We start from the raw sequence: 15,007 nt of genomic DNA, 5'->3' as shown, positions 1-15,007 counted from the left end.
GGAACCAGCCATATCACAATGAGAACAGTTCTGCCAAATAAATAAATAAATTACACAGAAAATATTTATTAAATATACAGGGTCAGTATTGATAGCATGAACTCACATACAGTTTTGTTAGTAATTTTTACAAAAATAGTTTTATTGTACGTCTTAACACAAATTCTCTAAAATTAGTACAAACTGTATAATCTGATTTAATTATAAAGTAATGGTACATTCAAGGCCAGTTGCATTTCTTCAACTATTCATGGAAGGCATATAGATATATAAAAATACATGACTTCAACTTACTGTTTCTCTGGCACCATCTAGCGCCTCCTGGAGGCCATACAATCTCCCATTGACCAGGTAAACACCACTAGTCCAAACAATGCAGCTCTCGTGGACCCATAGCTCCTTTGGATCTAAGGGCACCACTGGGAGTTGAGCAAGTTGAGCCAAAGGTCCCAACGAATCAAGGCTGGGTGGTGGAGGCTGGAAAGGCAGTGAAGCTTTGCTGTTAATTGGAATTGTGCGGGGCAAGTCCTCACTAGATTTGTGTCTCCTCTTGAAACGCGGATGGGAAGTCAGCTTTCTATGCTGTGGTCTTTGCTGCACTTCCTCTGCTTTCTGATGTCTTCTCTGGGACACCTCTTTCTCTAGTTCAGGTGGGTCTAATGTAATAAGTGCCCCTTCTGGCATCAGATTCCAGTTTTGCTCTGTTGCTTTGGTGGTGGTATTAAGACATGTCAGATTTTCACTTACTGCAGGGGACACTGGGTTTGTAGTTTGACTTACTGAACAACTAGTGTCTGCTGAACTGATGTCTGGAATATATACAGACTGAATGTCTGGGACAGTTAAGTCTGTTGATACAGAAGATGCATTTGATAAGTCTGTTGATACAGAAGACCCTGCGTTGGCCACCCCAGCATTTGACAAGATCTGTCGGATTTGGGGTTGGTTTTTTGGGAATTTGGCAGCATAGTCAGCTGGGTAAAAGGGACCATAGAGATCTCCAAGATTCTTATAATTTGCCCATTTCTGGCAAAGGCAACACAACAAACGACCAGTGTGCCCAATCTCAGAATTCACAGGGCCTGGGAGGACATATCCAGATGTGGGAAGGGACTTTCCTGACTGTATGACAGAATCATTTGGCTCATCAATCCCTTTTTCCTGCACTCTCTCAATTTCCCTCTCTTTTCTGCCCATCTGAGCTATCAGAGAAACATTTGAGTTGCCATCAACCACAGAAGCACCATTTTTTCCTCCTCCTTTCGATTTCTCATCTTCAGAATTGACAATTGTACAGACTGCTCCAATTTCAGTTATCTTCCTTTCAACATGTACATATGGAGAGAAAATGTTTTTCCTAGTGTCTTGCAAAGTACCCGCATTTCCCACACCAACAGTCTGAGGATCCTGCTCTTCTTTAGAGGTAATTTCTTTACTTTTCCTCCACTGTCTGCTTTTTGAGCCAGTTGCTTCATTCCCCTCTTTTCCCTTTCTCTGCCTGTGTTTTATTGGTTTCATATCCACCTCAGGCTGGATTTCCTCAACTTCATCCTCTACCTTTACTGTTTGTCCCTGTTCAGCAAGATCCAGAGAGGGACAAGGTTTCTCTTCAGGTAAGTTTGATGTTATTACTGCTTCTCCCGCAAAGATAGAATTTGACGCAGGCTGCGGAGTAGCAACAAGAGGACCAGAAGGAGGCGTATGAGGAGCCGACATCACATTGCAAGTTGCACTCTGTACTTGAACTTGTACACGTTTCTGTTTATTTACGCTTCCTACTGGTCGTCCCTTCTTTTTGCCTGAAGGAAAGTAGCCTTTGGGAACAAAGTTCTCTTGTAGTTTGGAATCTGATGGAATTCTTGGTGAGGCTAACTCGATCTGTTGAGGTCTGGAGAGTAAGTGGTGGCCTGGACTTTGGCCATGGGGTGGGGTTGCTCCATAAAAATCTCCTCCAGGATAATCATCAAAACCCATTCCAGTCTCCTGAAGTTTCTGCCTCAGCAGGTTAGCAGCAGACTGCTCTCCTCTTCTTGTCTCTAGCTGCTGGTAGGTGTTAGTGAATTGTTGTATATCAGACAAAGCAGATGAAGATGGAGGAGGGGAACCTTGCACAGGACGAGGCAATGGAGGTGGTGGAGGAAGGGGTCCTAATAGTGTAAACTCATCCTTATCACCTTCATCATTCCCAGGCCCCGAAGATCCAGCAGTGCCTAACCCAAAGTTGAAGTCTGCTGGCAAATTTCTCAGAGTAGTACCAGTAGAACCAGTCACACCCTGCTTGAGAGCTTGAGAATCACAAGAATATGCATCTTCTGCTCTGTAGGGCAAAATATCATCTAGCGAGTTAGCTTCATCAAGGAAAGGTAGACAACTGCTTTCTCTGTGAGGTGCATTAGAGAAGGGTGATTCTGTGTCAGGTATATCAGAACTATAACGGGATGCGTCTGAATAATCAGCATCTGAGTGGCTATTACTGTAACTAGCCTTTTTATTTGGAGTGATTTTTTGAACTATTGCTTCCAGTTTTAATCCCCGTCCCTTTCTTGGTGGCAGAAACTTTGTTTTTGCCTGTGGCGGTGAGTTAGCACTTGGAGTTTGAAACGGTGTGTTGGGAGAAGCTAGTTTAGAACGAGAGTCTACACTGCTTGAATCACTGTCATTTAGTTGTCGAGATTCAGAATGGGCTACAGGAGAGTGATGAGATGGCACACTCCTGTTGCCAGAAAAATCCTGATGCTGCCTCTTGGCAGGAATTGGTGAAATGAAAGAACGAACTCTCCTTCTCATCATTAATGGGTTAGTTTCAGCTGACCCCCCAATTTTGCTCTGTCGATTTCCTTGGGGAAGAACTGGGGTAATAATACTGGTGCCTGAACCAGCAGCTACAGGTGGATGGAATGACTTTGCTGAATCTTCTGTAACCCCTCGAGAAACATCTGTCTCCAAGGGCTTGGGACCACTGGTTGGTACAGAGCCAACCGACTTGTGAGAAGGAGTCAAAGGGTGTAGCTGCTGGTTTCCAGTTGCTTCTCTTTCAGCATAGGATTCCCACATTTTCATATCATAGTGAGAGCCAGGGTAGGAGTGCTGTCTTGATAGCTTCTGGTCTTGATTTTGGTTTGAGTTGTGAAGGATGGAAAAATCTTTATGTCTGTTACTGCTTGTTGACCAGTCAAATCGATCATGGATACCATGTGTGTGCTGAAGAGGGACATGGGGAGAATATGCTTGCAACTTGTTAACTGAAGGTGGGATGTGACTTGGAGATAATGAATGGAATGAATTAGGAGTAGGATGATGAGCATTCATTTTGGGTCCATCTGCTGTATCACTAAAACCATAAGTAGTGAAAGCTGCGGATCCATCAATAGTCTGGCTATAAGGTTTGCATCTGGGTGGAGATGAAAGGGGAGTAGAGGAAATTTTAGAATGGTATAAAGCATTGCTGGAGGGTTCAATAATCCCTTTTCCACCACTCTGTCTATGCATGTCAGAATTAACTTCTATAGGTGCATGCGGGGACTCTTCCTTAGGTAAAATCGCACTGTGTCCATCTCCGAGTTGTTTTCCAAGTTCTTTGGGGTTTATCTTAGAAACTTTTTCCAATTCAAACTCTTTATCTTTTACATCCTCTTTAGTGCACCCTTGTTCACTTAATATAGCTATTGACAGTGGGTGCTGAATGACTGAGGATCCAGGCGTCCCACAGTGACTTCTTTCTTTCTCTGAAGCAGTTCGTCGTGACGGAGATACATCACAGATTACCGAGCGCCTTTCTGAGGATGACATCTGAGACTGGGTCTGATTTAGGGATTCTGCATGATGAGATAATTCTTGGTTAGATTCTTGCAAAAGCAACTCCTGGACAGTAGAAGGTGGAGCAGCCATGCTTGGGGTTTTTCTGTGGGGCAAGGAATAGTCTGCCAAATTAATGTGCTTAGGAGTAGCTGCTGTAGAAAGATCAGAGGACTGCTGTAAATGGGTGGAATGGCTAGGAGACATAGTCGTTGTGCCCTTCTCTTGATCCCCCTTAGGCCTTTGTGTTTCAGGATCCCAAGAGGGATGCAGAAGACCAAGGCCCATCTCAAGCTCTGGTCCCTGATTTTGAGAATGAAGCTTTCCTGAAGCCATTTGTTGATTAATACTGGCACCACCCATTGCTGACTGGTCCATTCCATGAGGCCTCATGTTCTCGGTCATACGGTATGGTAGTCTAGTCTGGTAATGATGCTGGGACATATTTTGAGGTTGATGACGACTACCAGATGTTTGTTCAGGGCGGCAGTAACGCCGATCTAAATGATAGCCTTGGAGGACTTCTTGTAAAAGACTGGGATACGGTTGCTGCAACTGTGAATTACTATCCTGACCTCTCAAACCTACACCACTTTTTCCCATCACTCCTAGTACACCAACATCCTTTCTAGACACATAACCAAAGTTAGATTGTCCCGGATGGTAGTCTTGATATCTGTTTGCACCTATTCCACTCCCTGGTCCAGCCCGTACTTTGATCTTTGCACCCATGCAAGCATTATATGGCATTTCAGGATTGCAATATTTGTAAGAACCAGCTTGACAATGATTTGAGGACATGTTTTGCCCAATCTCAGTCTTCGGGGAAACATCATAGTGTCCTGTGTATGTTTCCATACAAATTTCCCCATCTCCATTATGACTTCCAGAATCCTTAAACATGTTTATGGAATGTTTCTCCTCAGGATAGCTGAGCTTCCCCATATCCGATAAAGTGCCATGCTGAGATTTGACCTCTGTTTGCTTAAGTCCCTCAGGACTTTGTTCAGAACGTGCAGAAACAATAACACCAACTCCAGCATTTGACTGCTCTGGAGTGCTTAAAGTCCTACTCCGAAAATGCTGCGTGCTGTTTTTCTTGACATCCTTCTCATTCTCATTTTGTTCAGCTAGGCATGATTGTTCCACCTTTACACTGGCCAAGGTCTGAGTAATTTTTCCATTATCCAGTTCTTGATGAGAAGGCTCTTCATGTTTAACTGTGTTTTTTTCATCTTTAATATCTGAAGTCTTTTTCTCCTTCAGACCAGTTTTTTCATCAGAGTGACTAAGATCATGTTCAATTACACAATTTGACTGTACAGAATGAGTAGGAGAGGATGCAGCAGATGAGGAGGCAGATGGAGCAGGTGCACAAGAAGATGCATTTGGGCTTGGTTCTGGAGGAACACAGGGTGGAGAAGAGGATGGCTGAGTTAGGGATTCTGGTGCCTTAATCTGTGAAAAAGATTTTGCACCCTGACTAAATGACTGTTTGACTTTCCCCTCTGTGATTCGGTCATCCATTTGTAGATGTCGACCAGGACAAACTTGTCCTATTTGAGTTTGAGTCTGATTCAGCGTTGATGAGTAGTAGTTATCAGGTTTAGAATTATTGCTAAATGCATCTGGTTGTCTTAAATTGTCATGTTCTGAAAGATCATTGTTCTTACTTTTCTCCTCTAGTTCAGATGCTAAAACATCTCCACGTTCTTCGGTTGCTGTGCTTAGACCAGCAGCATTAGCATTTCTATGTTTCTGCTGATTGTTAACTGTCTGGTGCAAGTGAGTCTGATGTGCACTTTCTTTTCTTTTCTTCTGAGAGAGCACAGTGTCTGTTAACATTGTATTTTGTACTGTGTTGGGCAAATTAGCCACTTGGGATGTAAGGGCATTTAGACTATTCAGTCCAGGGTCTTGTGAGAGCTTGTCCTGTGGGTACAGAGATGAGGTTTCTTCCCGTTGTCCACCCTGTAGTCCCACTCCTGTACGATTTTGATTAACAGCAGAGCTCATTACACTACCACAACTACTAATACTACTATTAGAACTAGGAGTTGGGCTAAGCTGTTGCATGGTATGTTGGGCCCTAATATGGCTTTGAGTACTGCGGGTATTTAAAAGTGAAGAGTGCAATGACGCCGAACTGCCCAGACCTTCTGAAACACCCATCAGTGGGGAGGAGGAGGAGCTGCAGCTTGGAGAGTGCACAGCAGATGGAACAGGAGATGGATTAGAAATTGGGCTGAAATTTTGGTTCAGTTGTGTCTGCTGGTTTTGGGACTGCATGGGAGATTTGGAAATGTCCTGAGAGGGATGGTGTGGTGCAGCAGGACTTAAAGATACAGACGACTGATGGTTTTTAGTGTGTGCAATGCCAGGAGGTGCATGCTGCATCTTCAATGGGGCATCATAGGCTGCTCCAAGATTATGCTGCTGAGTGCGACGAGAGGCATGTTTGGGAACAGGATGAGACTGAGGTGAATATGGTGGATGGCTGGAAGTGGGGTAGTTCTGTCCTGCATTCTCTTGGTGCCTAGAGTTGTTTAAGGCTGCAGAACCTGGAGTAGTGTTTGGATTGGAGTGAGTGGGTGAGATGATTTTGGAGTCCATGTTTCCACTGCTCATCTCATACCTTTGTGGTGGAGAGTTGTACATTCCTACTGATGCTGTGGGTACATTAAGAGGAGGGTAGTGCACAAAGTGAGACATTCTGTGCCCAGAGAGAGGATAGGTACGATGACCTTGTTGTAAGCCCTGATGTGAAGGGTATTTTTGGCTATGTTGTCGCTGGTGCATTTCAGCACCTGAAACTGGCTGCATTGATGAATTCTGGGCCATATTAAACTGCTGAGTGGGTGAAAACGAACCACTACCACTGCTATTACTAGTAGCACTGCCACCAGCAGAAGAAGCACTAGTGCTGTAGTCCATTGGGTAAGGAGACAGCATGCCAGAGGATGGCCCAGATGCAGAAACATGTCTGTACTGATATTCCATGTTTGAGTATCCAAACCCTGTTCCAAAACCTCCTCCTCCTCTCCTGTTCCTGTCTCGGCCACTCACTGAAAAATAATAATCCATACTTTCCTTTCGGTAAGAGTTGCTACTGCTTCCAGTAGCCTGTGGTATCTCTCCAGCACCTCTCCTAGATCCATAACCATGGATAAGGGATGCTGGTCCCAGGTGCTGCTGCCCACGTAGGTGTGGGTGCTGTCCATGACTTTGGAGGACAGTTTGCGATTGCTGCATGGCAGCATAATCTTCAATAGTCCTTGGAGATATCTGAGCATCTGATATATGGGGTGGATATGGGGAACCAACCAAGTTCCCACCTCTGCTAGGAAATCCTGGAGGCAGTGTGGCAGGACTGTTGGAAAAGTTCTGCATTTTGTTTTAGTAAGCAATTGCTTAAGAGTAAGAGTTTTTTTTTTTTTTTTAGCAGCAACAGATTGAATTCTTACAGGTTCTTACTGGAAAGAAACAGGGGTAAAATGAACTTTCGAAGTAAAAGTCAAAGGATGTGATGGTGACAAAATTAGCAGCAGTCACATCCATACAGACAAACCAGTGTCATAATTCCCACTTTGCAGTCATACCACCTTGGCACTAGATGTGTCCTTGTGCAAAGAAAATAGGCATGACATGAGTAGCAAAGATTTCTTAGCCAAGAAAATGGCTAAGTGCTGAAAACAAAGTGTACCCAAAAGTGCTGTTTTAATTCTTCTTCATTGTGCTGAGGAAATCAATTGTGAGTGATTTTAGGCATGTTTATCTCAGTATAACTAAACACAACAATCAGCAAAACTTATCAGGATGGTGCAAGAGTCCACTAATGTTCTCTGTTATTATTTTAGGATTAATACTCTGTGTATGCACTTCTCTTCTGTTTTACAGTGTCCATCTCCTCTGTACCACAGTAACAATAGGAAAATCACTGGTCCCTGGTTCTCTTCTTTGCAAAATATTTGAACATTTCCCTTTTGGACTAGAGTTTTCTTGTTACATAGTCCGCTGGAGTTCTGGTCATTATGTTCAGCCAGCTACCACATGCTCCAAACTTTAGGTTTGACAAAGTCCTTTTGTCCATTTTATCCCCATGTTTTGATTTTATAACGATATCTGAAAAAAGCAAAAGAGAGAAAATTAGTGCTGTAACAGAGCTTTTAAGTAAAAAACTGCACATTAAGGGGTACCTTAACTGCACTTTACATAAATAAATGATCAATTTCGGTATTAAATAAATTAAATGTAAACTTAAAGTAACAGAGTTAACGTATATATTAGTTGGAATTGGTATAAACATTAATAAAATTCACAAATAATGATAAGACAATTAGAATTAATGATAACCTGCTGAATTTTGGTCTTCAGGTATAAATATTGGAACTTGCATTGCAGACCTCAGAAACAAATCTTTTGAGTTGACAACCGTAAAAGGTATTTAATTAAGTTCATTAACACGGATTAATTGAGGCATAGACTATTTAACTTGCTTGGTGCATTATTCTAACAAAGTTTGTTATTTGTGTTATCAAAAAAAATCTTAATATAAAAAGTTTCACATGCTCTGCTGAATAAAACACAACTACTTATATGTTTCACATACACCCATGTGTCCTTGTGTTGTAATGTAACTGATTTCAATGTAGTTAATTTTGTTTTGTACAAATATAAAGGAGAGTTAGGTAGCAGATTTAGAGAATTAATACCAGTTTGGATAAGTATAACTGTGTGTGTGAAGGGGAGGGGGGAGAAGGACAGAGAGAGAGAGAATTTAATTAGCACAGGCCCTAATGAGAAGTTTTTGCACTTTAATGGGGTCATTAGTCATGAACCTGTCCTGTGACACGTGTCCATTGTCTCGTATACAATATAGATTACTTTACGGCCACCGCATTGACGCTACAATAGTTCCGCAGCAAAATGACAAAAACCTCAAGGTTTTTCTACTGATAAATGATCTACAAAATATAAAGGTTCTCAATTTTCTAGCTATTGTTACCCAAAACATATCATTTAAATGGTTAAATGTTTAAATAACGTTAATTGCTGCGATTGTCTTATGACTAACAGACTACTACTATTCTTTCTTTCCCTTTTAACAAATTAATAAAAGAAATCTTGCTTGAGAACTGTTAATTGATAAAAATGATGTCAAACTGGTGAAAACATACATTTAAACTGATGTCTTTACTAATGCATTATTGGACAGAGTTGTACAATAGAATCCTGATTAACAGTCTAAATTTATTCACCCAGTGTTGCTGTTGTTGTAAACGTTGTAAAACGATTCTTACGTATACTGACGTCAACAACCAAAAACTGAATAAGGTGATATGTAATGTGTTGAAAGACTTAATTAACATACCTTTGCCAGACAAAATGTCTGGCAACTCAAACAGTGAGCCACAAAGCTACCTCACATCCTTAATGAACACAAGAATGATTTTATTACCTCAAGATGAATTTGAAGAACAAACAAGTTCGTCCTCTTTAACATTTTTTGCCTTTTAAAATAAGATTTTTTCCCCCACAATACTTTTTAACCGTGTTAATATTATACACTAATAACTGGTGTGTGTTTGTATTAGACATTCGAGCAGATCCAGGTCTTTTGAGAACAGACTAATCCCTCAGATGTTTCTGCATAGTCTGTTATAGAATAAGGTTTAAACAAGATTATCTCAAGTAACAACCTTAAAAGACGTCCAGAACTGCACAAGTTTGGGGTAATTTATTAGTTTTGGTCAGTCTTGGATCTTGTAAAAGGTAAAACAGCACCATATTTATAGTTATGTGCCCTTTTGTATACAATACAACCTTTAACTAAAGCACTAAACTACCCCTTTGTAATGTTGCTGCTCTCCCATATGCCTGTAATTGTATACCACATTTACAATTAATGCAAATTTGAAAAGAAAAAAAAAAACAATCAGTATGAACTCTTAATATTAAATACTAATGCCACGATGCCCCTTTACACCCAACATTATCTCAGTATTTCCCGTTTTAAGCTCATTTGTCAGTACTGTCCTGTCATACTATTGCCCCAGTCCCAATCCTGACACTGAGCTAAAACTGCCCCAGTCACACAGTTTATTCTGAAACTACCCTTCGATGTTTGTTTGTTTTTTTACATTATTGCCCCTTGCTTCCAATCCTACCACTATCGCTCGGAAGTTAGCATCCGCTAATTAGCATGTTAGCTAGCATCACTGTGCTTATTGTGCCGACGCTAAATACAATGCAGCTGTAACTCAACCAAATCGACGGTATATCGTTTTAAATACCTCAGCTATGTTTATGTCGCCTAACGGCGCCTTATTAACAAATACATGTGCAGAAAGTGTGGGAATGTTTCCCTTTAATGGGCTGTTGGGGGATGATGTTATAACAAGAGAAACAGAGTAATGATGTAAAAATCGAGCTGATGCGGCTAAGCTAGCTTCAGTCATCCTTCTGGTGTTTATTAGTTGTACTAGGGTTTACTGACAGAAATAAATAGCTATTCTCAAGCAAACTCGTTTATAAAATAATAATTTACTTAGTAAATGTTTGGTGTGAGTGAAAGCGGCGTTGTTGAAGCGCATACCTGGAGGCCCGGGGCGCAGTGAAATCCCCGGACTCGAGTTCAAAGCCACGCCGCTTTTCAATAACCGTTTTCCCGATGCAGCGGCTGACAAAGTGTCGGAGAGGAGCGTCACACTCCCGCACACACACCGGGCCTTTTATTCTAATATAATCCCCTTTTTTCTTTTGTTCTAAAATAAACAAAAACCCTATCGGGGTGCCTGTAGGTCCCATAGGCAGTGAGGTCCATGCACCCCCGCCCCCTCTCTCTTTTTCTCTCTCTCTCTCTCTCTCTTTCTGTGTCTCTCTCTCAATCTCTCTCTTTCTCTCTCTCTCTCTGTGTGTGTCTGTGTCTGTCTGTGTCTCTCTCTCTCTCTCTCTCTCTCTCTCTCTCTCTCTCTCTTTAGGTGAACCTACCTATGTACATCTGTTAAAAATTACACGCATTGTTTTTCTTTTCTTTTCTTTTTTTGGTTGCATTAACACATACTGACCAAGGCGAAATGTTTCTGACTTTCACATGACATAAACGGATATGATATGATTTTGTCCTAACAGTTTTCCCCCTTCTTTTCCTTTCCCTTTTTTGCAAGTAAAAGACCGCCTTGAAAATACACACACACACACACACACACACACACACACATTCCTCCACCTCCTGCCTGCTTTCCATCAGACCCCATTCAAATGATTTTTCCCCTGAATGCAGAATGAGAAAAAATATACAGAAATCATTTTACAGTATACAGTTTTTTAGCTTGTGACCCAAGGGTTCAAACTCAGCACTTGACAGAATTTTCAACTTTTCCAGTTTATCTGTAAACAAGAAACTGTGACTGAAGGATGCTGGTGTTAGTTTGGTTTTCAAGGTGTGTGTGTGTGTGTGTGTGTGTGTGTGTGAGAGAGAGAGAGAGAGAGAGAGAGAGAGATCAAGGTCAACCAGATCAAATTATTGAAAATTAAGGATAAATTTCATGTTTATTTCATGAAAAGAAAGAAAAGCATCATTTCCACTTAAAGCACAGAGACGTGAATACCAGTTTAATGAAACATGATAGCATGACAACAGGTTACACATCCGATCTCAATCGATCACTAAATCAATTAACCAATAAATAAACATTTTAAAAGGCTGTCCATAGCTTTTTATTATTCAAGAAAATGCTAACCATAGTTTTCTCTTGTGGTGTCCCCTTCACTGTTGTGTAGGGAAAATCTAAGTTGTTTAACACTTTTGTATAAACATTTTACTGTCTAATTATTATTATTATTGTTATTAGTATTTTTTATTATTATTATTATTATAATACATATTATATATTATTAAATATTACCTACACTGTCGAAATTGGTCTGATTTTTTAGATGCATTACCTTCCATCGCAGAACCAACAGCAGCAGCTAGCCAGCTAATGTTAGCTAGAAAACTAAAAGGTAAGGCAAACTTGAAAAAAAAAATACACAACAAATGACAAAAATGATACCATAAACAGATTTTATTTTGTTTTTAAATCCTTTTAACCAGAAAGGAATTAGTTTTGGGGACCTACTGTTGGAGTAAGATCAACTGTGGAGCCAGGAACTGCTGTAGGACTATGATCATCTGTGGGGTCAGGAGCTACTGAAGGATCAACTCTGGAACCAGGTGCTACTCTTGTGGCAGGATCTACTGTGGAACCAGGTGGTACTGTAGTGGTGGGATCTATTGTGTAACTAGGAGGTACACTAGGGGTAGGATCTACTGTGGAACCAGGAGGTACTGTAGGGGTGGGGTCTACTGGGGAACCAGGAGGTACTGTAGGGGTGGGATCTACTGGGGAACCAGGAGGGATCTACTGGGGAACCAGGAGCCTCTTTAGGATTATGACCATCCTTGGGGTCAGGAGCTATTGTTGGTGTAGGATCAACTGTGTAACCAGGAGCTACTTTGTGTGTGTGTGTATGTGTGTGTGTGTGTGTGTGTGTGGTTCTGCAGTGCCCAGAGAGGTTTTTTGATAAACTGATCATCTCTCACTGCTCCAACCAAGTATTGACAACCCCAGTCTCCATCTCCATCTCCTCAGCTTTCTTTTCCTCCCTTCCTCTCTCCTCTGTTTCTCTCAACAACTGCTCTATTCCCCTGTTCCTATGCAGATACATGTCTATTTCCACCATGGTTACCATGGCAACTGTGTAACGGAAGCCTAACTGTGGATAATTTATAGGCCACATATTTACAACCCTTTCTCTCTCTCTCACACACACACACACACACACACACCACACATCTGTTAATGAGTAGACAAATATGAACAACATGAATAATAATAATAATAATAATAATAATAAAAAAAACACAAACTGCCATCAGTTTCGTCATCTTCATCATCACCACGCCCTGTTTCCACAGCAACTGGAACAACAACTGGTTGAAAGCTGTGTCACAATTTAATAAAGTTGTATAATAAATATATTAAGTTTCTTAATATTTAAGTGGGGGGGCACGGTGGCTTAGTGGTTAGCACGTTCGCCTCACAACTCCAGGGTTGGGGTTCGATTCCCGCCTCCGCCTTGTGTGTGTGGAGTTTGCATGTTCTCCCCGTGCCTCGGGGGTTTCCTCCGGGTACTCCAGTTTCCTCCCCCGGTCCAAAGACATGCATGGTAGGTTGATTGGCATCTCTGGAAAATTGTCCGTAGTGTGTGATTGCGTGAGTGAATGAGAGTGTGTGTGCCCTGTGATGGGTTGGCACTCCGTCCAGGGTGTATCCTGCCTTGATGCCCGATGACGCCTGAGATAGGCACAGGCTCCCCGTGACCCGAGGTAGTTCGGATAAGCGGTAGAAAATGAGTGAGTGAGTGAGAATATTTAAGTGCCCCTGTGACGGACTGGTCAGCTATCCAGTAGGTAGCCCTAAGTGCCCCAACAACTGAACCTAGATAAATCGATGAATATTATTATAATTAACAGTTTAAGATCCTTATATTATTAGAGAATGTTTATCAAAATTACAAGACGTGTACATTCAGCTTGACTTAAACACCCTGCAGATCAGCACATAACAGATCATTATCTGATTACAACACACTAGAATCCCAGGTGTAGCTGGTTAGGACATACCAGATCACCAGAGAATTCATCAGTACAATCATATTACCTGTAATGTTTATCACTACATAAATAATCATTAGTAGATCAGATGATGACACAATTAATCACAATTATCATAATTATATCTTACTAACAGATCCCCACATACATGATCACCAGTAGAGCAGATCACTGTATAGCTGAGCATTAATTCAGTTGATCATGATTTTTTTCAGAGCTGATAACTATATACATGCTCAGCACACACTTAACTATTAGTACTTTATTTTTCTTTAACAGGATGACATTAATACAAAATAAATAGTTAGGAACATGTTTATGCTTCATATTATTTATTATGTGGAAAGGAATTAGAGAATGGAATGATGTGTGTAAGGCTAACTACATAAAATGTTTCTGATGGATTCACAAATCCTGACACAGCTCATTTACACATTGTGACCCTCCGTAAAAGTTCAAGTGCATGGACATATACAGTAGGAGCAGGTCATGAACTATCAGGGTAAACAGAAGCAGCTGTAATTTTGACTCCTATGCCCATAAAATGACACCATATGACCAAACTATGTGGACCTTCTCACAAACTAAGAATCCAAACCCCACTCCATCATTATAATGTCCCTGTGCACAAAGCAGCTCCATGAAGACCTGGTGTGGAGGTGAAGGTTGGAGTGAAGAACTTGAGTGTCCTGCACTGAGCCCTGACTCAACATCACTGAACACCTTTAGGATGAACTGGAACTGGATGAACTCCTTAACATCCCAACATCAGAGTCTGATCTCACTGATGCTCTTGTAGCTGAATGAACACAAATCTCACAGCCACAATCCAACATCTAGTAGAAAGACTTCCAGAAAGGGAATAAATCTGGAATTCAAATTTACCACAAGTAGATATGGGTGTGAGGATCAGCTGTTTAAAATTTTTTGGTTACGAAATGTACAGTGTTTAACAATGTACAGTATTAATAATAATGAGCATTTCTTCTGTAAGCTGTGGTTTGTTTACCGATGAAATTCCATATACTTTCATCCCAGCTGAATGATTCATTTCATTTGTCTTAATTTACCAAGCATGTTAAAATGTAAAATGCTGTCACCAGACCAGAATATACAAACCAACATGTAACATATTATCCCTATAATAAAACAAATAACCTAAATAAACTACCCAATATGTGTAACACATGCAGTGTGGAATTGAATTGAATACCAAATTCCTTGTGTAAATGCTCGATTTTCTAATAAATCTGTTCGTCTCCATCTTGATAAACGAATCCCATTGATTGGGTTTAATTGCAGAGGTGGGAGTAAGTCACACATGTGCAAGTCACAAGTAAGTCTCAAGTCTTAACCTTCAAGTCTCAAGCAAGTCCGAGTCATTTTTTGTGAGGGTCAAGTCAAGTCAAGTCAAGTCACTGCTTTATGTCAAGCAAGTCAAGTCAAGTCATAGCTTAAGTCAAGCAAGTCACTGGCAAATCATACATATGTTTGATGATTTAACTAAATGTATATATTAAACAAAGTTAAATCTACAGTCAGAGATGGGGG

At 40.9% G+C, this 15,007-nt stretch overlaps 1 protein-coding gene and 1 long non-coding RNA gene across 2 annotated transcripts in view; one reads left to right on the top strand and one right to left on the bottom strand.

The window, feature by feature from the left end:
- tcf20 (transcription factor 20) overlaps nt 1-10,798 on the bottom strand; it is a 12,992-nt gene extending 2,194 nt beyond the window's left edge. The window contains exons 1-3 of the mRNA XM_060865248.1: nt 10,391-10,798; nt 295-7,917; nt 1-30 (exon numbers count right to left, since the gene is read on the bottom strand). The exon at nt 1-30 is cut by the window's left edge and continues 64 nt beyond it. Of these exons, the coding sequence (XP_060721231.1) occupies nt 1-30; nt 295-7,185 (6,921 nt within the window). The 5' untranslated portion in view covers nt 7,186-7,917; nt 10,391-10,798. The remainder of the gene's footprint in view (nt 31-294; nt 7,918-10,390) is intronic.
- Nucleotides 10,037-12,040, top strand: LOC132842523 (uncharacterized). The gene is made up of 3 exons (XR_009648040.1): nt 10,037-10,070; nt 11,734-11,802; nt 11,894-12,040. It is a non-coding gene; the product is annotated as an uncharacterized LOC132842523 (long non-coding RNA).
- The last annotated feature ends 2,967 nt before the right edge of the window (nt 12,041-15,007 follow it).

The sequence above is a fragment of the Tachysurus vachellii genome, chromosome 3 (genome assembly GCF_030014155.1).
Source record: "Tachysurus vachellii isolate PV-2020 chromosome 3, HZAU_Pvac_v1, whole genome shotgun sequence".
NCBI lineage: Eukaryota > Metazoa > Chordata > Actinopteri > Siluriformes > Bagridae > Tachysurus > Tachysurus vachellii.
This window is presented reverse-complemented; position numbering and strand designations above follow the sequence as displayed.